The sequence below is a fragment of the Cyprinodon tularosa genome, unplaced genomic scaffold (assembly GCF_016077235.1).
Source record: "Cyprinodon tularosa strain WSP-4 unplaced genomic scaffold, ASM1607723v1 ctg595, whole genome shotgun sequence".
Taxonomy (NCBI): Eukaryota; Metazoa; Chordata; class Actinopteri; order Cyprinodontiformes; family Cyprinodontidae; genus Cyprinodon; species Cyprinodon tularosa.
Window position 1 is genome coordinate 389,372 of NW_024039335.1, and position 25,354 is coordinate 414,725.

General features: G+C 42.0%; 2 protein-coding genes across 2 annotated transcripts; both read right to left on the reverse strand.

Annotated features, from left to right (window-relative positions):
- Positions 1–141: 141 nt before the first annotated feature.
- tipin (timeless interacting protein) lies at positions 142–6,272 on the reverse strand. Its single transcript, XM_038306860.1, has 8 exons — positions 6,215–6,272; positions 4,886–5,041; positions 4,713–4,803; positions 4,552–4,627; positions 3,912–4,034; positions 3,772–3,835; positions 1,439–1,657; positions 142–842 (listed from the first exon to the last, which is right to left on the reverse strand). Exons 2-8 carry the CDS (start codon positions 5,028–5,030, stop codon positions 142–144), a joined length of 1,419 nt encoding a protein of 472 aa, XP_038162788.1. The 5' UTR covers positions 5,031–5,041; positions 6,215–6,272.
- Positions 6,273–11,564: 5,292 nt separating this feature from the next.
- Positions 11,565–24,991, reverse strand: LOC119797697 (lactase-like protein). Its single transcript, XM_038306869.1, has 14 exons — positions 24,041–24,991; positions 23,684–23,822; positions 21,506–21,666; positions 19,919–20,006; positions 18,863–18,972; positions 18,222–18,350; positions 18,029–18,124; positions 17,032–17,086; positions 16,795–16,956; positions 15,422–15,696; positions 13,489–13,615; positions 13,207–13,406; positions 13,072–13,135; positions 11,565–11,835 (listed from the first exon to the last, which is right to left on the reverse strand). Exons 2-14 carry the CDS (start codon positions 23,814–23,816, stop codon positions 11,720–11,722), a joined length of 1,716 nt encoding a protein of 571 aa, XP_038162797.1. The 5' UTR covers positions 23,817–23,822; positions 24,041–24,991; the 3' UTR covers positions 11,565–11,719.
- Positions 24,992–25,354: the final 363 nt, after the last annotated feature.

Below are 25,354 nucleotides of genomic sequence, written 5' to 3' on the forward strand. Positions count from 1 at the left end.
TCTGATCATTTAAAGGCAGCCCAGGAAATGGGTCGCTCTCCTCTGGGTTTATTCCTGGAGGTCCATAACGTCTTTCTCGCCCTCCTCAAACTGCAGGAGGTTCTGCTGGGATTTCAGCAGGAAGGTCCGGTTCAGTGTGAATTAGCGTCCGAGTGCTGGATCCAGGTCCGTATCTTGCATCTTTTCATTCTGTTCAGCAGAACCTCTGGTCCCTATCCCACCCTGATCAGACACAGTGGGAACCTGAGCTGGAGTCTCGGACGGAGGCCGGGGTTCTGCCGGAAACTCGGAGGGAGGCCGGGGTTCTGCTGGAGCCTCGGAGGGAGGCCGGGGTTCTGCTGGAGCCTCGGACGGAGGCTGGGGTTCTGCTGGAGCCTCGGTTGGAGGCTGAGGTTCTGCCGGAGCCTCGGACGGAGGCTGAGGTTCTGCCGCAGCCTCGGACGGAGGCTGAGGTTCTGCCGCAGCCTCGGACGGAGGCTGAGGTTCTGCCGGAGCCTCGGACGGAGGCTGGGGTTCTGCCGGAGCCTCGGACGGAGGCTGAGGTTCTGCCGGAGCCTCGGACGGAGGCTGGGGTTCTGCCGGAGCCTCGGACGGAGGCGTCTGACGCTGCTCCTCCTCAGTAGAACCACTGAGGAGAGGCGCTTCAGGATGGCTGCTGCTCTCCTTCTCACCCTGGGATGATTCTGCAGAACCTTCAGAAGGTTCTGTGTCTGTAGGAGGAAGAACAGGGTGGTCCAGGTCCTCCATCTTCTTCTCGTCCTCAGCAAAACCATTGTGGACATGCGCTGCAGGAACCGAGCCAGGATCACTTCCTGGTGAGGGCGCTGTAGCAGCCTGGGAATCTGAAGGATCAGAACAAATTCAAACTGTATTTGAAACATTTCCACAGTAAAAAAACGATTTCATTCCTGATTTTAAAGTATTAGAATAAAAGACAGAACCTTAAAGCTCCAAGGTTCTAAAAAAAATCCAATCAGGTCCTGACGAATGCATTCAACAGGAAATTCTTTCATTTCAAGCTATATTTCAAACGGAGGAAGTAAGAAAGGCAGGCGGACATTTTGACAGCAGTAAACAAACGATTCCAGTTTCTTTTCCCAGATTTTCAAGAACTTAGTTAATTTCTAAAATAAAGTAATGCCTGAAGACCAGAGGAGACCCTCAGACGTCCATATGCTTCAGCCGGGCAGTAACGGTTGGAGCGTTTAGCCACCAGTCTGACGAGTTTTATAAAACTACGGCGGCACACCGAACAGCTTCCTTTCTGATGAATACTTCCTGGTTTGATGCCGTCTCTTATTTAGCATTTTAAATGTCCCTTCTGTCTTCCTGGCTTATTTAATCCAAAATTGTTGTATGAAATGGGCTCTAAAATTTATTTGCTTTAGAGCGATCCGCAGTTTAACAGACAGAAACAGCGTTTTGTTGTTTGTAAAACCTGGTAGCTGCTGCTGCTGCCGGGCGAGCCTTCGCTCCAGCGCTCGCTGCCTGTTCAGCTCCATCCGCAGGCGCTGCTCCTCGGTCAGGGAGGGCGGAGTCAGAGCGACGGGGGCCGGAGTGGAGTGGATCGGTTCTGGAGGATTGTTGAAGGGGGTCTGGCTGTAGAACGGGTCTGGATCCTGGAACCCTGGCCCGTCTGTCGGTGGTTCCTCCATTCCTGCAGAATCAAACAGGCAGCAGATTAACATCTCATCTCCTGCCTTTGCTTCCTTCTTCTAATGAAACATCTGTTGTCTGAACGTCTTTTTCCAACCTTTAAAAAGATGCTTTTATCATTTTTCCTGGAAAAGGCAGAACAGACTAACGAGTCAACAGGAACTTAAGGACAAATGAACACCCGTCAAGTTCTGAAAGCTTTAATTTAAGCCTATAGGCAATTGAAAGGATAAAAAAACTGATGATTATCATAAATTATACATCAAAAAACAACTGTAGGATCTAGATCAGGCTTTGGTATAATTTCCTGGGCTGCAACTAAAGATTATTTTAATATGATTATTATTTTAACGAATTATATGAAAAGGTTCCTTAAAGATTTTTTTTTTACAGAATTAAACTAAAATTTTCCACTTGAGATCTGGATAGCGAAATGAAGAAAAAGTTTTTATCTTAATTGTAAAATAGTTATGTATATTTTTTACAATATTTGCATAATTATTGCTCTAATAGAAAATCCCTTTTTTCGTCCCACAATAAAGAATGTGGACCTTAAAAAGTTTATAAAAGAGAAGGAAATACTGCAAAGTGTTTTTACAATATAAAACGGTGCACCTGGGAATAAATAACCAATATACAGCTGTGGACATTTTTACAGTAATGGATATGGATAATTGAAATAGCAGCAACATCATAAATGTGTAAAATGACAGCAGCATGTTATTTAACTGACTAAGATAGAAACTGTGCAAAATCAGCATGAATGGATCAACTGATTGAGGTTGGAGGGAACAGTGAAGGTTATAAAGTCTTCCAGCTGCAGGGAGGAAGGATCTGTGATGACGCTTCCTGGTGCATTTAAGGTGCAGCAGTCTGTCACTGAAGGAGCTCTCCAGTTCAGCAACAGCTTCATGGATGGGGGTTTCTAAGTGAGCTTCTCTGTCAGCTGAAAGTTTTAGACCAGAGGTCACGGATTAGGGGACCGCAGTCCGGATCCGGACCCACATGCTGGCTAATCCAGATCCAACCTGATTTGAAAAATTTCTAAATTACTGCATGTTGTCTGACGACAGTGTCTAATTTCACTTGCGCCACTTCTCCTGTTAATACGGTAAAGCCCTCCGGAGCGTCCGGCACCAGGCTACATGTGATACTAATTATCCAATGAGCTGTCAGTCTGGGCTGCTGCTACTTTTAGACACAGCAGGCAAACCTGTGGCAAGCCGGGCGATGGGAAAGAAGGAGAAGACCATGAGAAAAAGAGAGCAGAGAAAGTGTGGACTGCTGGAAGAACTGCGGTGAACTGGTGAAAGAAAAGTGAAATGCCGTGCTCAAAGATGACCCTGCACATTTAGAGGATGTTTGGCTAAACCTGCTGCTGTGAAGCAGGATTCTCCACCATGAACAGAATTAAAAAAAAAATCTGGATCCAGGCTCAAAATGAGCTCCTTGATATGTGCTTGAGAATGGCTTAGTCTCTGGTTAAACCCAGGTTTAAAGCCTCGCAGGGCAGCCTAAAGCCCACTGCCAACATTAAGACAGAAAAAAGAAAGGAAATAAATGGTCAGTTCAGGTGTTTGATAAAATATGTGAATCAGAAAATTGTCTATATACCAAACTGAACAACTGTTGTTCTCCTTCTTCAAAAAACACTTTTATATTTTAAAATGGAGAAATTTTCAGTTTTTTTTCTATATTTCTTTTTATTTAAAAATTCAATGTATAACATGGATGTATAAAAACCAAATTTTATTTCAGTGTTAAATTCTGTATAAAGTAACAGATTATAATTAAAAATGTCTCCAGACCTTTACTGGTTGACAATTTTCTTTAATTGCTGATTTTTAATTGGTTACCCCTGGCTTAGAGTCTCTGTACTCCAATTAATAATTACTAAATTAGTTGACAATTATTTAATAATTGATTAATCCAACTGTTTCAGACCTGATAATATCAGCAATAAAAGCCAAAACAGGCTTAAACAGCTTGTTTTTAATCTGGAGGATATATGTCTGCCTCAAATTCTGCAGCAGTTTAACCAGAGCTGGAGTTTCAGGCTCTCTGCCCTGATCAGCTTTTCCCCTTAAGGCGCCCGCTGCCTCGCGTCTCTCTTACCCCCTGATTCCATGAAGTCCTCATTGGTCAGGGGCATGTCCAGTCGGATCCGTTTCAGGCAGGTCTGTGATTTAGAGGAAGAGCATTAGAGACGGTTCGGCTGACATTCTGCTCAGAAGAACTCTGCTGCTTCATCTCACCTGAACTTCCTTCTTGCTGCCCAGCTTCTCCACCCTGTCGATAAAGTCTTCAAACTGCAGTTTGGGATACAGCCTATGGGCCCAGTTCTCCATTTTGTGCATCAGCAGCCGCAGGTCCTCGGCCTGAATCAGGGGTCAAACATTGATGATCCATCAGGGCTGCTATAGGAATGAGTAACTCTAATTTAATGCTTTTTAATGCTCTTAGAAATTATTTTTTCCCTTCTCTAGCTTTTTCTCCACCTTGAGCTTCTTTGCCAAGCAAACAGCTTTACAATCAACTGGAAGCAGTTCCCCACAAATATATTGCGATATATCTGACAAAAATAGTTTTTATAAACATATTTTTTTTTCAAATAAAGCATCTTAAATGCAACGATAATCACATTTAATAAATTTCAATCCCAATTAAGGCCTTAATTGGAAGAATAATAATTAAATGATTTTTAATGACCCGCAGAAACCCTGTCCATTTGCCTCTTTATCGTCTTTAAACAGATGTGATGAAGGGGAAATTGCAGCCTTTCAGTTTGAGCATCTGGGAATCTGAATAAAAATGCACTGCTCCTCACCCTCCAGGGGAACAAACATTTATTTGGTTTTACTGAACAATGACGGTAAATAAAACCTGGTTTCTCACCTCGTGTCCTTTGCCTTTGAAGCGGACGTTGTCAAACAAAGTGCGTAGAGCCGGCAGCCCTCTATCTGAAATCAACCTGAGAGGAAATAGCATCAAACATGAGCGACTGGATGAATCAGGCAGTGGGAGAGGAGACCGACCCCAGCGTCCTGTACAGATACCTCTGGGAGTCCAGCTTCGGCTGCGGCCTCTTCACCACCTTCCTTTTAGCAGCAGGAACGTCAGCCAGCTTGGACACCTCGCCTTCCTCTGCTGCATCAGACAACAACCAAACGTTTATCTCATCTGATATTTTCAGACATGAAGTGACTTCAGATGAAGGAATATTCCTGACCGTCTCCAAAAGGATCTTCCAGGCTCTGAGCTCCTCCTCCTCCTCCTCCAGGGGAGTGAGGAGGAGGAAGAGGAGGGAAATCTTCATCCCCCATAGAGTCATGGCTGTGAATGATGCTCATTCTGTCGTCTTCATGGTCACTCATGATGCCTGAATGCAGGGGAACTGAATAAACACAGATTTATGCCTTAGTAAAGCTTCACCATACGCTGAATAGAAATCCTCATGTTTGCAGAATTAATTTCGATGGAAAAATGGGTTCAAGGCAATATGTACCTAATATAATGACCTATAGTGTACAACACAAATCAATCCTATTTCACAGAACGGTTCACATACACTGGAAAAAAAAATCTTTTTTTTCTTAAAACAAGTGTATTTGGTTTTGAATTTAGTCAGCAAAAGAGAGATTTTGCTAATGGAAAAAGACAATTTACACTTAAAATAAGAAAACACAATTGTATTGCATTGTCTTATTTCAGGTGCATTTTATCTAATTATCTTATTTTAACAGTAAAAATACTCATTCCATGGTAAACAATCGCATTTACTTACTCAAATTAAGGATAAATACATTTAATTTAAGACATTTTTACTCATTTCTAGATTGTTTTTCCAGGGTAGTCTTCACCATCATCATAATTCAATAGTGGGGAAAAAAATACAGTCAACTCTTTATAATATGAAGCTGGTGAGAAATTTTCTATTGAAGCTGATTGAATCCTGCAACTAACTTTTCAGCAATGTGCCCACCTGGGGAGCCTGATACCAAACAAACACTGGAAAACTGTGCAGCAGAAAATCACTGCTAATATCAATAACGCCCAAGTTAGGAGAAAATGTTCATCCTAAGTAGATTACTTGGTTTTATGAGTAATTTTATAGTCTAAAAGTTTTCATGGCAACTTATCAGCAGCTGAGATGTTTAAATCTTTTCGTCATTTCTACCAAAATAAACAGAATCAGTTCAGAATCCCTTCTCATCTGCAGTACACTCTGTAGACTCTAGAGGGCAGCAACGCGCGGCCCACTATGAGTAAAAAGCAGCGATGAAGGCGGTAAAATCTAAATTAACTAAATCTAATTCCTTTCTCTTAGAACCGGTTATTAGGTTCCGAATATTCGTCTGCTCTCAGATGATGTCAGATTTATAAAATACTCCTTTTTGGCAGTTTAGAAAAACTGACAGTAAGATATAAATGAGTTACGGATGATATTAATTAGCAGAAATAACAACCAGCAGCTGTTGGAGAAAACATGAAACAAATGAAACCCTCAGTCTGCACACAAACAAAGACATATAAATCACTAAAACAACGCTTAAATATACCTGCTGGTGAACTGCAGCGCGAAATCAGACGAACCGCCACTTCTTCTTCTTCTTCTTATGGGATTTTATGGCGGTTGGCAGACTTGTGAATTGTGCATTACCGCCACCAACTGATATGGAGTAAAGCAAGAAAACAGGAAACGATTCACCCCCCCCCCCAAAAAAAAAAAAAAAAAAAAAAAAAAAAACCTGTGTAACTTAAACCAACATACGACGGAGTATTAGGGCCACACATGAAGAGAAAAAATATTTTTGCCATGACGAGATTAAACTCGACATGTCAACTTTAAAGTCGACATGTCGACATTAAACTCAACATTTCGAGAATAAAGTTGAAATGTCATGTTGAGTTTAATCTCTACGTGTCGACTTTAAACTCGCCCTGTCGACTTTAAACTCGCCATTTCGAGAATAAAGTTGATATATCGTGGCGACTTCAATCTCGACATTCCAAAGTTTGGAGAAAAGAGCAACCGCGCTCCACAGCTGCAGTCTGCTTTTTATGAGTGAAGGTAGTCTTTGACGTGCTGCAACTGTATAATCATCACAGGAAGCGGTGGCCTACCAATAATAACGTAACGTCTTTCCCTATGCTTACCCAGGCTCGCAGTTCTGAATTTGAGAACATGTCAGTCATTTCAACTTTATTCTCGAAATGGCGAGTTTAAAGTCGACAGGGCGAGTTTAAAGTCGACATGTCGAGTTTAATCTCGTCATGGCAAAAATATTTTTTCTCTTCATGTGTGGCCCTAATACTCCGTCGTACCAACATAATACTAAATCACATTTGCCCGTATAATTTTAATTTACTCTAGGTCATCTTAACTCTGCCAGTTTCTGATGGTCCCATCGGTCCTCCCATCATACTTCCAACCATCTCCCAGTTCAAATCTTTAATGTCCAGATATTTTTCTGCAGCCTTCACTATTATTTTGATTTTTTCCGTTTTTTTTGTTGTCTGTGCAGTACAATTAATTACTTCTACCATGAAAAGAACAAAATTTGTCTTTTTAACAATAAGTGAGTCTTCATCAATTTTTAGAGATTTCTCTAGAGGTTTGGAATTTGCTGTGTGTTGAACTGTAGGTTTGGGTTTTTCTGACTGAGATGGGATCCTTTTTGCAGCTTCAGCGTAGGTTATTCCGAGCTCAAATTTCATTTTTTTAATTTCCTCAGACCTTTTGCTTGCTTCACAGCCGCGATAGGCAGCAGTATGTTCTCCACCACAATTACAGCATTTTATTTTAGCTTCTTTTCCACATTTTCCGTACTCATGTTCTCCTGCACACCTTCCACACCTCTGTTTCCCTTTACAAACTGCTGCAATGTGACCGAATTTTTGGCATTTGAAACATCTCAATGGTGGAGGATTGTAGATTTTGACATTATAGCTTATGTAACCGATGAATACTTTGCTTGGTAATTGCTCTACTTCGAATTTAATTAGCACAGATTAACTGTCAGATCTTTCTCCGTTTCTTGTTGTTTTTAACCGTTTTACTTCTTTTACTTTTGCACCGCTTATGTTTTCCAGAATCTCTTTTTCAGAAATTTTTAGAGGAACTCCTCCAATGACTCCCCTGCTGATCTTTTTGTTCTCCATTAAGCTGCACTGAACTCTTATCCCGTCAATTTTGTTGATACGTATTGCTTTGCCTTGCTGGGCGCTGTCTCTGCAGTTAATTAGCAGGTCTCCACTGTACAGAATTCTGGCACCTTTGACTTCTCCGACAAGTTTATTGATGGTTTTTGTTAAGTGAACCGGATTCCAGTTTGTAAAAGAGTCTGCCTGATTAACGACTTTGAATATGACTTTGAATTCATTTTGTTGTGCTGTGGAATGTATGGAATGATCATCACTGGATTGTTCTGAACTAGATTCCCCTTGAACTGATCTCTGTTTTTTCCGCTTTTTCTCATTTTTTGATGTTGCTATCTTCCAACCTTCATTGTCACTATTTCCCTCTTCCATCCCACAAGAATCGCTTCCTGTTTCCTCACTACTCACGGCCCAAGACATTTCTCCATAAGCAGCTTCAAAACACGCGCCATGCACCAAACGACCATCCACATGCAATCCTCGACACCTCTTCTTCTTCTTCCCCTCGTCGGTTTATTCACGGTGACGTACAACTTTTTTTCAACCGCCACTTCTTCTTCTTCTTCTTCCTCCGCTACTAACATCCGGTAGCTGCTTTCCTGCCACCTACTGGATGCAAAAAGTTTTACATGTCAGGATATAAAATACCTTTAGATCTATGAAGGACCAACTCTGCCATATTTAAAAATAAATACAGAAATAAATAAATGCTCCATAAATGTATAAGCATACAATTAATTGCCAACAAAAAAGTGAGACATAAATGTATATAACTCTTAATTAGCTTCTTTATTTATTTGCCTTTGTAATATTTACCTTATTTATTTTTCTGTCCTTTATAATCTTCAACTTTATTTTTTAATTACTTATATTTTTAAGTATTTATTTATGTGCATGTTATAATATTTTTGTCTGTTTTATTCTTCCTCTGTATTTTTTACCTTAGTTATTTCTTCGCCGCTGTTTATTTCTCTCTGCCTTTTTACATTTCTCTCTGCCCTTTTTACATTTCTCTATGCATTTCTGTCTCATTATGCAAATGAGGAGGGGGTGTGTCCTAGAGAGTCAACTTCTGCTCGTTGGTTGGCTTGGCGGTCCATCTTCTTAACTCACAGAGCTCAGAGTACTAAGTTAAATGTTCTCTTTTCTGTTGCTGTTGTTCAATAAAAGTACGTTTTAAGATCATTTAAGGCGAGAACCTTATACATTTAAGCATCACCATATGGCCCATTCACAGATTTAATGCGTAATTTAAAAGAAAATGTGACAAACTTGAGAGGACAACCGTGGCAACCAGCGGAGCTCCGAAGCTGACGGCAGCCAGGTCTAACCACAGCCCATCTGCAGCGGCCCTCTCTCGGCATAGCCGTGTGTGAAGCGTGTTGGTTAGCATTTTACTACATCGGTCGAATCTACAGGAGGAGAGTCTGATGTCGAGTCTGAAGTCATTAGAACTTGAGTAGGGACTTTGCCAAACTTTGCCAAATACAACAAAAAATCGCCATCATAGCCTGGCTATAGACCTGGCTGCCGTCAGCTTCGGAGCTCCGCTGGTTGCCCCGGTCCTCTCAAGTTCGTCACATTTTCTTTTAAATTACGCATTAAATCTGTGAATGGGCCATATGGTGATGCTTAAATGTATAAGGTTCTCGCCTCAAATGATCTTAAAACATACTTTAATTGAACAACAGCAACAGAAAAGAGAACATTTAACTTAGTACTCTGAGCTCTGTGAGTTAAGAAGATGGGCCGCCAAGCCAACCAATGAGCAGAAGTTGACTCTCTAGGACACACCCCCTCCTCATTTGCATAATGAGGTAGAAATGCATAGAGAAATGTAAAAAGGGCATAGAGAAATGTAAAAAGGGCATAGAGAAATGTAAAAAGGGCAGACAGAAATGTAAAAAGGGCAGAGAGAAATGTAAAAAGGGCATAGAGAAATGTAAAAAGGGCAGAGAGAAATGTAAAAAGGGCAGACAGAAATGTAAAAAGGGCATAGAGAAATGTAAAAAGGGCAGACAGAAATGTAAAAAGGGCAGAGAGAAATGTAAAAAGGGCATAGAGAAATGTAAAAAGGGCATAGAGAAATGTAAAAAGGGCATAGAGAAATGTAAAAAAGGCAGACAGAAATGTAAAAAGGGCAGAGAGAAATGTAAAAAGGGCAGAGAGAAATGTAAAAAGGGCATAGAGAAATGTAAAAAAGGCAGAGAGAAATAAACAGCGGCGAAGAAATAACTAAGGTAAAAAAATACAAAGGAAGAATAAAACAGACAAAAATATTATAACATGCACATAAATAAATACTTAAAAATATAAGTAATTAAAAAATAAAGTTGAAGATTATAAAGGAAAGAAAAATAAATAAGGTAAATATTACAAAGGCAAATAAATAAAGAAGCTAATTAAGAGTTATATACATTTATGTCTCACTTTTTTGTTGGCAATTAATTGTATGCTTATACATTTATTGAGCATTTATTTATTTCTGTATTTATTTTTAAATATGGCAGAGTTGGTCCTTCATATAGATCCACCAAGCTTTTAAAATAAGCTCTTAGTCTTTCCTGTTTGTATTTTATAATTAGACAAAGATGAAAACTAAACGGAAACGATGATTGTTAGGATAATTATCATTGATGACATGTGAATTTATTACACCTTTATATTAGCTGCCTGTTGCCTGTCAGAACTGATGTTTTCCACAATAGTTTATCTAATTAAGACAGTTCCCCCTGTCCAGATATGTAGAGTTATAATCTTCATTCTGTACGTGGTAAAGATTTGGGAATGGAATGAGAGCGGCGTCCTTCAGCTAAGAACAAGATTTTTAACTCGCAACCTCCAAACACTTGGATTGGCCTGCTGCAGGTAGACACAGACTCTCTGATGTCCTAATCAATGATTGGGATCCAGTCCTGTTATCAACGATGTCAGTCAAGTCAGTCAGGACCTATTATTTTTCAAACATTTACATAATTTACATTTGCCACCAGAAAGTTAGGACATAACAGAAGGGAAATTTGGATGTACAGAGGGCTATGAAAGCAATTATCTCAGTGGAGCAAATAAATCTTGTGTTTCTAAGAATGTGCACATGTAGTTTAAAAAGGATCCTAAAAGCATTTGTTCTGCGCTGAAGGACACCGCTCTCATTCCATTCCCTAATTAGATAAACTACTGTGGAAAACATCAGTTCTGACACGCAACAGGCAGCTAATATCAAGGTGTAATAAACTCACACATCAGTGATAATTTTCCTAACATGATAATACACAAAAAAGTAAGTAGATCTTTATTGTTATATGAATTAAAGGTGAAGATGATCAGACTCTAACCTTCCTGGTCTTCCTGCACCAGAGGAAAACATTCACTTTGTGTAAAAAACAAAAAGGTTATAATGAAACATAAACTTAGAAAAGATAATTTTTTTGCTTTATATAATTAACTTCTCCTTCAGATTTATTGTTTTAAACCTTTTTTTCTTTTTAAAAAAAGACAAAAGCCAATATATAAACTATAACTAAATCCATATAACACAGAGTAAAAAATGAATTTTGAAGCTTCTGGTTTTGGTTCCATCTGTTCTTTCTGTTTTTTTAGGCCCAAACATCAAAAACATCAAATAACTAAAAGATGTTTGACTGTGAGTAAATGTTCAGTCAGGTTTAATCCTCAGTGATCGACACAGTTGAGCTCATTCTTTTCCAAAACCTCAAGAAGTTCATTAAGTGATGAATAATCAGACGCCGCTGGTTTTGAAGGTTTATTAACAATCCAAAGGTAAGAGAACAGCAGGACATTTAAAGCCAAAACAGGAGGAACGAAGCTGCTCTGATTGGTTCCTTCAGCTTCAGGGCATCTAAGCTCTGCTGCCGTGGCATCAGACGCGGTGAGGGTTGGTCTCTCAGAGGCGCCGCCGCAGCAGAAACATAAAGAAAACCGCACTGAAGAGGATGCAGAGTGTGCACACAGTGGGAACAACGATCTCTGTCACCATCTCCATGTGGCCGATCAGTGGATCTGCAACGGACCAAACAGAACCTTCAGCTTCTCTTCAGCCAGGAATCAACGACTTCCTCACTTGAGCTCCATCAGAGCAGAAAAACATCCCCACCTGGATAAACGACTAACATGTCAGAAGAAGTTGGAATAAATAAACATAAACCTGATGACAGTCAGGACTTTGAGACTATGAAAAATCAGCCGAGGTCTAAAGGCTGAGAACTTCTGATCTTCCAGTTTAAGAGAGCATCTGGATCACAGAGAAGAGAACTGAATAAACTGAGGTCTGGACCCGGAGTTCTGGACAGGACCGAAATAGGAGAATAAAAGAGCCGATTTGGGATTTTAGCAGAGCTACGTTTCATTGATCTTCTGCTGAGTACAGAAATAAAAACAGAACTCTGAAGGTTACCTTCCTAAAGCTCTTCCCTGGATTAAGAAATCACTGTGACTTAAAATATATATAAACAAGAACATTGAAGGTCAGAGCGGAACAGAACCTTAAAGGTGTTTATTCCACAGGACATTACAGCAACTGATTAATTAAGCATTTTAGGGATTTTTTTATGATACACTAATAGAAAGAAGTAAATCGCTGATAACAAAAATAATCCTTACTTTTCACACGTATCACGAATAAATTCAGCCCCTTTACTCAGATGCTCCTAAATACAACTTCTTTTAATAAGCAATTAGCAGCTGTTCTGATTCTGACCTCATGGGTTCATTAGAGGAGAACTGAGATGGAGACCAATTAACCCAGCATATGGATCAGAGAGGAAGTTCTGGTTCAGTTTAAAGCAGGGTTGGTTATGGAACAATCTTGGAAGCTTTGAACATCTCCCAGAAGTCTGATCCATCCACAGGGATCACTCACCTACGGGCCAACCAAGCCTTAGAGGGAAAGGTTAGAGGAGGAGGAGAGCAACAGAGGACCGGGGTGACTGTAGAGGAGCTGCAGAGAGCAAAGGCTCAGGTTGGAGAAACTGTCAACTAACCTGGTCTTTAAGAGAGAGAGAGACAGACCTCCTGTGGGTCGAAGCAGGCCCTTCTAGATGCCTTCATTTAATCCATCAGGACCATTAAACAGAGTCCAAAACCTGCTCCTAAGCTTTTCCAGGATCGACTAGATAGCTGTTTTTGGAGCAGATTCCTGTGCCCTCCTGATCTATCTGAGATGTTCTTCAGGCCGTCGGAGGAACAAATGAGACAAAGCGTGTTCCTGCAACTCCTTCAGAGCTTCCTCATACTGACCTGCAGCCAGCAGCTGGTTACTGGAGGAGCAGGTCTCCACAGCTTTCCTCTTCCAGCTCTCCACCTGCGGAGACCCAACAGATCAGAGCCCAGCAGAGACTGGTTTTAAAGCTAAACCCTCCTGTTGGGGTTTACCTCTCTCTGGTTGGGAAAGCCGTTGGAGCTGACGAGGCGCTTATAGAACTGGACTGAAGCCTTTGGGTAACGTGGTTTGTTTTTGTTCCTGAAGTCCACAAAGTAGAGGCCGAACCGTTCTGAGAAGCCTTCATCCCACTCAAAGCTGTCCAGGAGAGACCAGGCGGTGTATCCCTTCACGTTCACACCGTCCTTTACGGCTGGGTCCAAACAGAGACAGAGGTTTAACCAATCAGCTTCCTAGTCCACAGCAGGACTCTCAGGGGGAAAAAAAACATTCACCTTTCAGCATTTCGTTGATGTATTCTCTGAAGTACTGCATCCTCCACTCATCACACAGGTTGGTACAGAGCATTTTCTCCGAGACACCGTTCTCCGTCACGTAGATCATCGGGTTTCCATACTGGCTCTGTTGGTGGGATCACACATTAGATTCAGGAGGTTAGTTCTGCTTGGACAGAACCTCGGAACCCGCTGAGCAGGACTCCCTTCAAACAAACAAATAGCCTTTCCTGGAATTCTATAGGTGGGTTTTTATCAACAGTTCTCAAGATAAGCGGAAGTTCTGTAAGATTTTTAACTAAAAATATTGCTTGGAAAAAACATCCAATTGGAACCTGAGAGGTGAATCATTAACAGCTCCATTAAGGATAGTTTGGGCTTTAAATCCTTTTTTCTCTCCATCAAACTCTTTTCATTGGGATTTTTCTTTAGAATGTGAAAAAGAAATCATCATTATGCCTCATCCAAAATACTCAGGTTATCCTGAGCCATCTCTATAGTTATGCTGCTGTAGGCTTAGACTGCTGGAGGACATAGGGACCTCTAATGTTCTGCTCTCTCTGCTTTTTCTCATAGTAGCTTCATCTGGTCTGTTCCTTTTTGGCTGTGACTCCATCCTGGAGAGAAATATCAGCTGTGCTGCTTCATCAACACCTTTGTTTATAGATGTTGGAGCTTAGCCTGTTTTTCAGTGTAGTCCTGTTTCTCTGACAGTAAATAACTGGATGTGCTCTCTTCATCCTCTGACATGGTAGCTGGCTCGAGGCTCGTCTGCCTGGCTGTGTGTTTCCTGGACGGGTCTGCCTGTGGAGCTGGTTGACAGTTGCCTTTTGTATCTCTGCTTCTTTTTCTATGTCTGACCTAGACTTAGACTTCGTCTGATTCCCCAGTTGGTCTCAGCAGATGGCCGCTCACACTGAGCCTGGCTCTGGTTCTGCCGGAGGTTTCTTCCTGTTCAAAGGGAGTTTTCCTCTCCACTGTCACTACAAGCATTCTTTGTGCGAGAGATTACTGAAGGGTCAATGAGTTGATGCAATCAGCTGGTTTTCCTTAGATAGAAAACTTTGAACCAATCTGACTGGATGATCTGGTTGAATTGTCTCTGTAAAGTGACCTGGGATAAAATGATGTGAATCAGTGCTATAGAAATAAACTGAATTGAATGGAATTTGCAGTGGTTTAACAAAGTCTTATTTATCATGGTAATGCATGAAGAAAGAAGGTCCAAAGAGGAAATGTTTGGGGTTTAAGGATAGCTAAATAAAATAATAGTGTCACGATTTGGTGGTGTTGGTTAGAGGACCCAAATGCAGAGATGAGTTGGTTGAGATGAATTAAGTGATTTAATAGGTAAACAGGCTCTGAGGCAGGAGTCAAAAATCCAACAAAAATATCTTAAGAACCAGAATCTAAGAGACATCAGGGAAAAAGCAAAAACTTAGAACCAGGAAGAGACAAGGAAGGACGACAGAGAACTGACCAGAGGTTTGATGAGATGTAAGACGAGGATCCAGCAAACAAGAACTGAAGAGGGAGGGCTTTTAAAGGGGACAGAGACAAAGAGAGAGCTAACGAGGAAATTGGCAACAGGTTCTGGCAGGACAGAGAAAACAGCAAGGGAGGACAGAGCAGAACACAGAGCTAGGGATAGAGGACACAAGAGGGCAGCAGAGGACAACAAATGGAAAACCTAGAGGACAGGAACTAACAAGAAAACAACAAAATAATAATTAGACACTAAAACAAGGAGCAAAGTAAGACTGAATACTCTAAATAAACATAACAAAACCAAGACTGTGACAAATAGACATACATTCAATGTTTAAGATGAAATAAAAGATCAGACTTTGGATAGTAGAATGTGGATCTAATGAGCACATATAGATTAAAACCTTCTGAAGATGTGAAGAGAGTTCTGATTTAATTGGTTTACCTTTATAAAGTTTAACGTGCGGCGGAACCCCCAGGGAACCGAGTAGAGCCACTCAGAACCAGGGTCAGGCCACTGTGGGTCCACCAGCTCTGCAAGGTCTCGATCTGCAAAATAACTGTCCCCAAAGCTCGACGGGTAGTTCTTCTGGGTGATGTAGCGGGTGGTGTAATGTCCAAGGCCCAGAAAGTCCACAGTTCCTCGGATGTAACTCTTCTCCTGAGGTGAGAAAACAGGCAGCCGCGACGCTCCCAGACCTTGTTGACCACTTTTTCTGCCTAAAATACCAGAGTTAAGGAATCATCAGCAGACTGAGATCATACTCGTAGAAGGTAAACAGTGTACAAACCGCTTCTGATCCTGACAGCGAGTTATTGCAGAAATCTTTAAACAGTTTCTCAATACTTTTTTCTTGCTGTCTAGAGGTGTACGAATTTTAGATTGGTGTTGTCTATTATTTCGTTTTAGTCCTTTATCCTCCTACATCAGGGGGCATCCTGATCAGAGAACCACCTTGTTAGGAATCCAGTCTGTGTGGGTTGTGTTGTTGTGTTTTTCCCCCTGCACCACCAGGTGGCGCCCTGTTCTCGTTGGTCCTCCCACACACCTGCAGCTGGTTGGCTCATTATTGAGGACTTCTTAAGCGGTGGACTGCCACTACTTCGTCGCGAGAGTGTTTTGGGTACTGTAGCCAAGCTGAGTTTTGCTGAGTCTGAGTTTTTTGTTTCTCCGAGCCTAACCTGATTTTTGTCTTTGCCTTTCAGCAGGAAGTTATCCTGAATTCTGGATGTTTGGCCTTCTCCCCCTGGAAGGATAGTTTGTGCTTCACACTGAACATGGGATTCATCACCACACATCCCGTTCAAGTTCTCCAGGAAATAAGTGGCAGTCCGCCCCATTGCTCCTCAGGAACCAACCAAACAAAGACCTGTCAGCCCTCCAACGAGCCACTCAATTTCTGGATAAACCCGCACTGACCGGATTCAGGGAAGAACCTTTCTCCGCAGTTGTGAGTCCCGTTATCTCTGAGTTTGCAAGTCGTCGTTCAAAGTTCCCACGGACCCTGAACTATCCTCAGTGAACTTCCCTTCTCACTTCCAGTTCCGGTTCACCAGCTCTCTGAGTTTCCCCGAATCCAACCCTTTGAACTCCTCAATAAACCTGTTAAACCTTTCTCGGGTTTCTCTGAGTGGTTTTCTGTATGTGGGTCAGATCTCTTAAGTACATCTTGACACACCTCAGCAGACTCTTGGGTACGGAGGAGCAGCAGCTCTACTCCAGGCTCCCGTACCGTCATCCCTCCAGTCTCTATGTAAGGAGATACAATTGCTTTAATGACCATGTGATTTATGAGAGCCCCTTAAACTTGAACATACCAATGTATTCCTTCATGACTTGTGGGTAGTCTCCATGGAAGAGCGGTGTGGCGAACCAGCCCAGGTAGAAGTGAATGTACCTTTCTGCAGCTTCAATGTCCCTTTGGTTGGACACGTCCACTGGTTCTCCCCAGTCAGCAGTCAGGGAGATCCCAATCAGACCTGGACCCAGTTGGAAAAGTTTGATATTGAGCGGAACTGCAAGAATGAAACGACTGAACAAGTTTTCTCCATCACCTTTTTGTTTGCTTCTCCACTTCATGTCATACGTGTGCCAGACCTTAGCGTGGGCCTGAAATGGAGACAAGAATCAACGGGAAGTCTTTTCCCAGGTATAACATTGAAAGACAAAATAGTAAAGATGTATTTTTCATAATCATCACATCTGTGAAATAGCTGTGTTTATCCGTCCCCTATGCGGCGTCTACAGGCTCTAAATCACTGATATCATGGAAAAATGTGTGCAGTAAAATACCAGACGTGTTTATATTAAGCGATTAAAGTTATTAGGTTGTCAAGTTATATCTCAATTTATAAGGGTCAAGTTCTTTCAAGTCTATCTTCACTGAGAGCCAATCAAGTCTAAAGTCTTGAAGCGGGAAGTTTACATTAAATCTCAAGTCATTTTTTTATGGTAATGACAGAGTCAGCAGCTGTTGTCTTCATGGCACTGAGTTGGATTTGGGGGATTTTCAATTTATAAAAAAATTGGAAATCATTTTCTGAATCTGCAATTAAAATATTTGCTGTCTAACCGAGTCCAGATTCCAAGTCTTTAGGTGACTTGGAGTCTACGGCCAGTGTGTTGTCTTTTACTGTGATTAATCCATTTGACTATAGTCTGACTAAAACTCTTGTAACTGTTTGTTTAAAACCTCAATAAGGGATCATTTTATTAGCAGAACTTTTCTCTAATTGCTCACATGTTGGATATAAACCAGGTCTCCATACAAGCGGCTGGGATGGGCTGTTTGTGGAGTTATCTGGAGGGAGCTCAAAGATGCCCTGGTACCCTACCTCTAACTCATCAGGATTCTTTCAGGATTACCATTACAATCAAAACTCTTTTTCTAAGATCTGTTATATTGTAAAAAAAAAAAAAATTCTGTTGAAAGCTTGAAAACATAATAAAATTTTCGTTTAGTTGCTTCCTATCTAAGGGAGGTTGTTTAGACAGCTTCTGTAGCCAGGTGTTGAGGTGTTCAGCTTTGGACTGAACCTCAGCCAGACTTACCTTGATGATGTTATGGGCTGCTTTGTAAGCCCCACTTCCCCTTAGCTTCATTCCTGGAGCATGCTCTCCCGTTTCGTATCCTTCTACAGAAATTGACTTAAACAAACAAGAGAACAAAACCCTCACCAAGCGCTTCACAGGTCAAACGTTCTATCTGTCAGTGAATGCATCATTACTAATCCCTCTGACTCACCCAGGGGTTGTTGAAGGTGATCCAGTGCTTCACGCGGTTTCCAAACCTTTCGAAACACAGATTGGCGAAGTCGTTAAAGTAACCGACCATGCTCCCGTTCTGCCAGCCGCCATATTTCTCCTGCAGCACCTGTGGGAATGTGGTGGAGAGCCACATCATTTATCCATCCAACAATCATCCATCCATCCATCCATCCATCCATCCATCCATCCATCATCATCCATCCTTCCTTCCATCCATTCATCCATCATCATCCATCCATCCATCCATCCATCCATCCATCCATCCATCCATCCATCCATCCATCCATCATCATCCATCCTTCCTTCCATCCATTCATCCATCATCATCCATCCATCCATCCATCCATCCATCCATCCATCCATCCATCCATCCATCATCATCCATAATCCATCCATCCACCCATCCATCCATCATCATCCATAATCCATCCATCCATCATCATCATCATGCATCACCCATCCATCCATCATCATCCATCATCAATTCAATCATCCATCCATCCATCTATCCATCCATCCATCCATCCATCCATCCATCCATCCATCCATCCATCCATCCATCCATCCATCCATCCATCCATCCATCCATCCATCATCGGATCTGCAGGAAGAACTGACCTGAGGTAAATCCCAGTGATACAGAGTGACCACAGGTGTGATCTTATTATCCAGCAGCATGTCGATCAGGTCGTTATAATATCTAATTCCTTTCTCATTAATGTGCTCACCTGCAGGATTTACCAAGAAAATCATGTCACCATCTTCATTCAGCAGTAGACGGCTTACTGTTTTATAAAACTTTTGTTTGATTAGCTAGTGAATATATACAGCCACACTTTTCATAGTCTTCTCTGGCTGGTCCCACTGATTGGGTGACAGGAAATAATCAACCAAAAGGCTCCAAAAAGCAACAGTCTTGTATATAAAACTAATTTAATCCAATTTTTTTCTTCAATCTTCAGACAAACTGATGACATGTGAGGGTGTCAGGATTTGTTTAAACCTCCTGTATCACTATCAGGGACAAAAGGAGCTAGAATGGCCTAGTCAAAGTCCAGACCTAAATTATATTATATTATAAAGGCGGAGAAATATTCCAAAGACCGCTAGCTCTAGCTGTAGCCATAGGTGCTTCTCCAGTTTACTCTTAAAGACTAAATGAAACTGTATGCCACGTTTTTTGGATTCACCCTCGGTACGGCGATGATGTCCAAAGACCTTCACTATGTTTCTTTAGGGAATTTACCCTCTTCTTCCACCTTGTGGAGTGCTGTGCTAAGTTATGATGGAGTACTTTACTCCTAAAGTACCATATTACTCCTGAATACATGTAGATGTATTAGTCACAGAGACATCAATTTTTTATGGTTTTATGAATTTACAAAGGGATTGACTAGATAAACATGTCTTTCACTAATCCAGGATTTTTTTTAGATTGACTGAGGCGATAAAAGTCGTCAAAGCTTGGAAACATCAAAGCTGCCCGATTTCTAATCCAACCTCCCTCACCTGTCACCAGTGATTCTGATGCTTAGACAGGTTTTCTTGGGCACTTTCAGCCTTTTTGTCTTTGTTGCTGCATGAGGTGTTTACGGAAACTTCTTCACTCATGGAAATCAACATTTTACAGTCAAGTGGCAAAACTGTGATGAGGCATAAATATTGTGTTTTTACTTCTTATTCCACTGGGTAGAATCCTCGGCCAGGAAACAGAGAATCGATAATGATTCAGCTTCATCTCCTTCATCAAGTTTATATCATCCTTCAATAAAAAAGCAGAAAATAGCATCATTTAATTTCCATGAGCTAATCCTAAAAAAATGCAATTATACGGTATTTACTTTCAAGCTATTTTCAAGTAATTCACAGTTACATGTGTTTTTATGTGATAAAACAAAGTTATCACCTCTATAACCTGTTTACAACCAGAGATTTAAGTTTAGCTTTTTTTAGTTAACACTTTCTACATCTTACCACAGAGCACAGTGTCATCTACAAATAATGTGATTTTTTTCACACTAGTGACTCCTGCCTGCCCTGTCTAACAGCAATGGAGACAAGAAGAAGGTTAGGACTTGTCCCTGATGTCCCCCAGCACTCACTTTAAACCCATTCGTCACTCCAAGCTCACACCTTGCTCACTGCAGCTTCCCACATATACATATCTAAAGTTCACTTGTGCAGGTGTAAGGCTGGTCCTGCAGGTACCAGCCTTACACCTGCAGGTACCAGCCTTAGTCCATAGGGACCAGCCTTAGTCCTGCAGGGACCAGCCTTAGTCCTTCAGGGACCAGCCTTAGTCTTCAGAGACCAGCCTTAGTCCTGCAGGGACCAGCCTTAGTCCATAGGGACCAGCCTTAGTCCTGCAGGGACCAGCCTTAGTCCTGCAGGGACCAGCCTTAGTCTTCAGGGACCAGCCTTAGTCCTGCAGGGACCAGCCTTAGTCCTGCAGGGACCAGCCTTAGTCTTCAGAGACCAGCCTTAGTCCTGCAGGGACTAGCCTTAGTCCTGCAGAGACCAGCCTTAGTCTTCAGAGACCAGCCTTAGTCCTGCAGGGACCAGCCTTAGTCCTGCAGGGACCAGCCTTAGTCTTCAGAGACCAGCCTTAGTCCTGCAAGGACAAGCCTTAGTCTTCAGAGATAAGCCTTAATCCTCGAGGACCAGCCTTAGTCCTGCAGGGACCAGCCTTAGTCCTGCAGGGACCAGCCTTAGTCCTGCAGAGACCAGCCTTAGTCCTGCAAGGACAAGCCTTAGTCTTCAGAGATCAGCCTTAATCCTCGAGGACCAGCCTTAGTCCTCAGTGACCAGCCTTAGTCCTGTAGGGACCAGCCTTAGCCCTGTAGGGACCAGCCTTAGTCCTGAACGGACCAGCCTTAGTCTTCAGAGACCAGCCTTAATCCTCGAGGACCAGCCATAGTCCTCAGTGACCAGCCAAGGACACGCCTTAGTCTTCAGGGACCAGCCTTAGTCTTCGGAGATCAGCCTTAATCCTTGAGGAGGACTAAGGCTGGTGCCCAAGGTCTGGCACGCTTCAGGGGTCTCTTTGCTGCCAGTTACTTCTCTTCCGTGATTAAAAGACTTTTGCAGATATGATTATATTTTTTTTCTCCAGAACCAAGAACAAACCTCTATCTGACAACTGCATCCAAACTATTAATAGGTCAAATTCTATGAATGTCCATAAAAAGTTGTTGTCTGAATTTTTACAAGAAGAAAATTCAGAAATACGGTTAATCACCAAAAAAGTTCAGTCATATTAACCTTGAACTTGCGGTAGCCTTCACATGATGAGTCTCCTGTCTCATTGGTGGAGATTTTCCCCTTTTTATGGGCAAAAACATCCCAGATGCTCATTCCTTTTCCATCGATGTTCCAAGCTCCTTCGGTCTGATAGGCAGAGCTGCCGACTCCCCAAGAGAATTCTGCAGAAAAACACACACCAAAAAAACAGATGCTGAATAGACTTCTTATCCTGCAGGACACTGAACTCACTGGATGTATAAAATATGACCCATAAAAGACTTTTTAAGCACCAAGAAAAATATATCTATATTGCAACACTGGAAATTATTTAAGTTTGTCCTCTAAGGAAGATGAAACAAATCCCAGAAGAGCACACAGCCTTGTATCTAACGGCTGACTCAACATTTCCTTTTATAGAACAGAAAGACATTCTGAGATGTATTGGAACAGAAATATAAAGAAAATAAACATAATTAGATAAATGCAGTAGTGAAACTTTGGGTCTACTGTTGGGGTGGGGTGTCTTATTTTCATTTTGACTCATATTTAGGTCAGATAAAGTAGACATTTTTCTAATGTCTTCCTTCATGACATTTGGGGCAATGCAGAAAACACCCTAAAGTGAAAAATAATGGTCTGTCAGCTTTTCAAGGCTCTTATGCTCTTAGCAAAGTAAAACCACTCTCACAACTGAATGTGTCAAAAGTGAATGGAGGACCACTGGAAGAGAAAAGTGAATAAGAAATAACCCTTTCAAAGGTTTGATTAGGAAAGGAATTTGGAACCACGATGGAACCAAACGACCCATTCATCGGTTACCATTTGCATGTTTCCAAGCGATACAAGGCATTGTCTATATAAGACTCAAACTCACTGCGGATCCAGACATTTGAATTGAGAAAGCTTCCTGGAGAGGTGGCGAAACGTCTTCAAATCTTGGAAACCAAGTCCAGTGGATATTTTTTGAATTTTTACGGAATGACTATGACCTGGATGACTGAGGATCTTCATCAGCAGAAAGGAATTTGGGAATTTTGGGGGTTATGCTGATTAGATCAGAGGTTTTGGAGTCATAACTCTCCTCAAAGACTGACATCCAGACAGGACTGAAGTCAAACAACATATTCTTAAAAGACCAAGTTTCTCAGAAGGAGTAGGAAGTTTTGGAATATCTCTCTCAGAAACCATGAAACCAAGGAATGTGGAAGAACTTTCGTATCTCTGCTTCTTTTTCTATGTCTGCTTCTGTCTCCTTGAACCCCAGTCGGCCTCAGCAGATGACCCCTCACACTGAGTCATGTTCTGGTGGAGGTTTCTTCCTGTTAAAAGGGAGTTTTTCCTCTCCACTGTCACTACAAGTACGCTTAGTGTGAGGGATTGCCTTCAAGTCAATGAAGTCAATGCAATCAAATGGTTTTCCTTAGATAGAAAACTTTTAATCAATCTGACTGGATGATCTGGTTAAATTGTAAAGGGCCTTGAAATGACATATTTTGAATTGGCACTTTATTAATAAACTGAATTAAATAGAATTTCAGCTTCAACTTAGATGCTTCAGCTTCATGAACCGTCATCCTTTTACCAACTAGATCCACACAGAGCAAGCATGTCTTTGGTTAAACTTTTTCCACAACCTTCAATTTGTGAAGACCAAGGCCTGTTGACCTCAGAGGTGGAGCCAGCGACTCTGAGCTCAGAGAGGATGGATCAGTTCTCCAAGGAGCTAAAGGAGAATCAAGCCTGGTGACAGCAGCTGTGATGGTGGGTGTGCAGGTCGTGGTATGGGCTTGTTTTTACTTAATGGAAAGCATCAATGGTGCAGAAAAATCCAGAAGACATAGCAGAGCAACAGCTGCTACTTTCAAGACATCTTCTCCAGGGACATCCATGAACCCTCCACCCAAACCACTGAGGAAGAGAAGGGGGCGGCTGCTGCCCTAACTCTTCCTCAGAGATCCCTCCTAATATAGGACATTTTTTACTGGGGCTTCATCAATTCCAACGTTTGCAAGGCAGGAAAATAAATGAAAGGAACAATCATTCCATCCATTGATGGGTGGAATGATTAAAAGGAAGAAGAAAATCTGTTGCTGTATATAAAAGCAGAGACGTGGTGATTTAAACCGATCTCAGTGATGTTCTACAGCAGAGGAGCATGTTTCTGTACTGCCAACAGGATAAGTTAACAGAGGTTACCAGTGGGGAAGGTGCCGTAGTAGAAAGAGGTTTTCTCGTTCTTTGTCCAGTCAAAGTCTCCTCCTGCTGAAACACACAGCACCAGTGCAAGCAAAGGGGCCCACTTCAGGATTCCTCTGTGCAGCATCGTCATTCACACCTGCAAGACAGACAATCAGCCTGATTTAGCATCTCTGCATCAGATGCTCCGGGAGCCTGATAAGAACAGAGACCCAGTCTCTGTTCTCTGATCTAAAGGAGGAGCAGTTTCATCTGAACAGCTCCAACACAGAACCCCATATGAGACAGAAGGTAGGAAAACTTGTTTAGTATGGCGAGGATAAGAGGCATTTAATCCACTCAGACCCAAATTCTGACCTGCTGCGTTTTTTCTCTGCAGCTTCCAGGATGCAGGGAAAAAACCCTGAAGCTTCTGGGCCGCTTCACCGCCTCCTTCCCTGCAAGCGGGCAACAAAAACCAGAGTGAAGCATCCAGGAGGTTTTCTGCTATGATCAGCGCACACTGTGGGCCGACCCCTCCCCACTAACTCGCTGAATGCCCCCCCTCATTTGGAGCCACCAGACTGTGGCTGCAAATCTGCTGGACAAACAGATCTGAGGGAGAATGGAGGCGTTTTTACTCTGTAAGCAAACTGAATGTTACTGCAGCTCATCCTACGTGGCTTCCTGCTCCACGGCCATGAGGAAAAGAAACCACACCCTCCTCCAGCTCCCAACAGAAATGATCTGATCATTAACAACACATTCCAAACACTCATTATTTTCTACTATTTAAGAAAAGTAAAACCAAAGTCTAAAACTAAGTACGTCATTGCTGCTTCCATGTTATTAAAGAGAGAAAATAGCAACAAGATGCTGCTGATCGCATGCAATAATTAATCAGAGCTCCTCTTTAAAAGCAGAAGTTTAATCATATTGCAGCCCTGAAGCAAAAGGTGTGTGTCAATGCAGTGTCATATCAGCAATAGCCATAAAGAAGCAACCGCTGCTGTCATCAACCTGGGAGGAGTTTAAAGTTTCAGCTATATCGGAGAGGAAGATTATTCCCAAGAGGAGAAGATCTTAGACTGCTGCCAGTCATTCCAGTCTCCTTTCTACCACAGGTTTTGCGTCCACTAAACTTTCTTGGACATAAGCTCTCTATGAAGTTTCTCTAGAAATGACCTTTTGTGGCTTTCTCTCCCTGCCATAAGCCATAAGTCTTTCCCATAATTAAGAAGGATTTTCAAAATCTATTTCAGTTCATGAGTTGAATTCCTGAAACATCTCTTAACCTGTCACAGACAGGGTACTGCTGTCAAAGACATAAAGCAGCTGGAGTGCAACGCTGCAGAGGTTTGGCTCAGAGGAAGCTCCTCCCCCCTCCATGTTTGTCGTTAATGACTGAATCTGATCAGGTCTCATTCAGCTGCAGTATAACAACGGTTTGAGCAGGGATCCATACAGCCAGCCTCGGGAGTTCTCCGGCCTTCCTGTGAATACAGGAGCGGGCCCCGCAGCGCCATCACAACTGTTTTCAGCGCATTGTTGTAGAGAAAATGCTGAAATGTTCAAACCCAAACTGTTGGCGCTGCAGTCTGTGAGCTCGTTGGGCTTCTGCATTCTCTCCGTTTGTATGTTTCATTCACAGATGTGCAACATGAGGTTGTGTTTAGCATATCAATGGCCCCG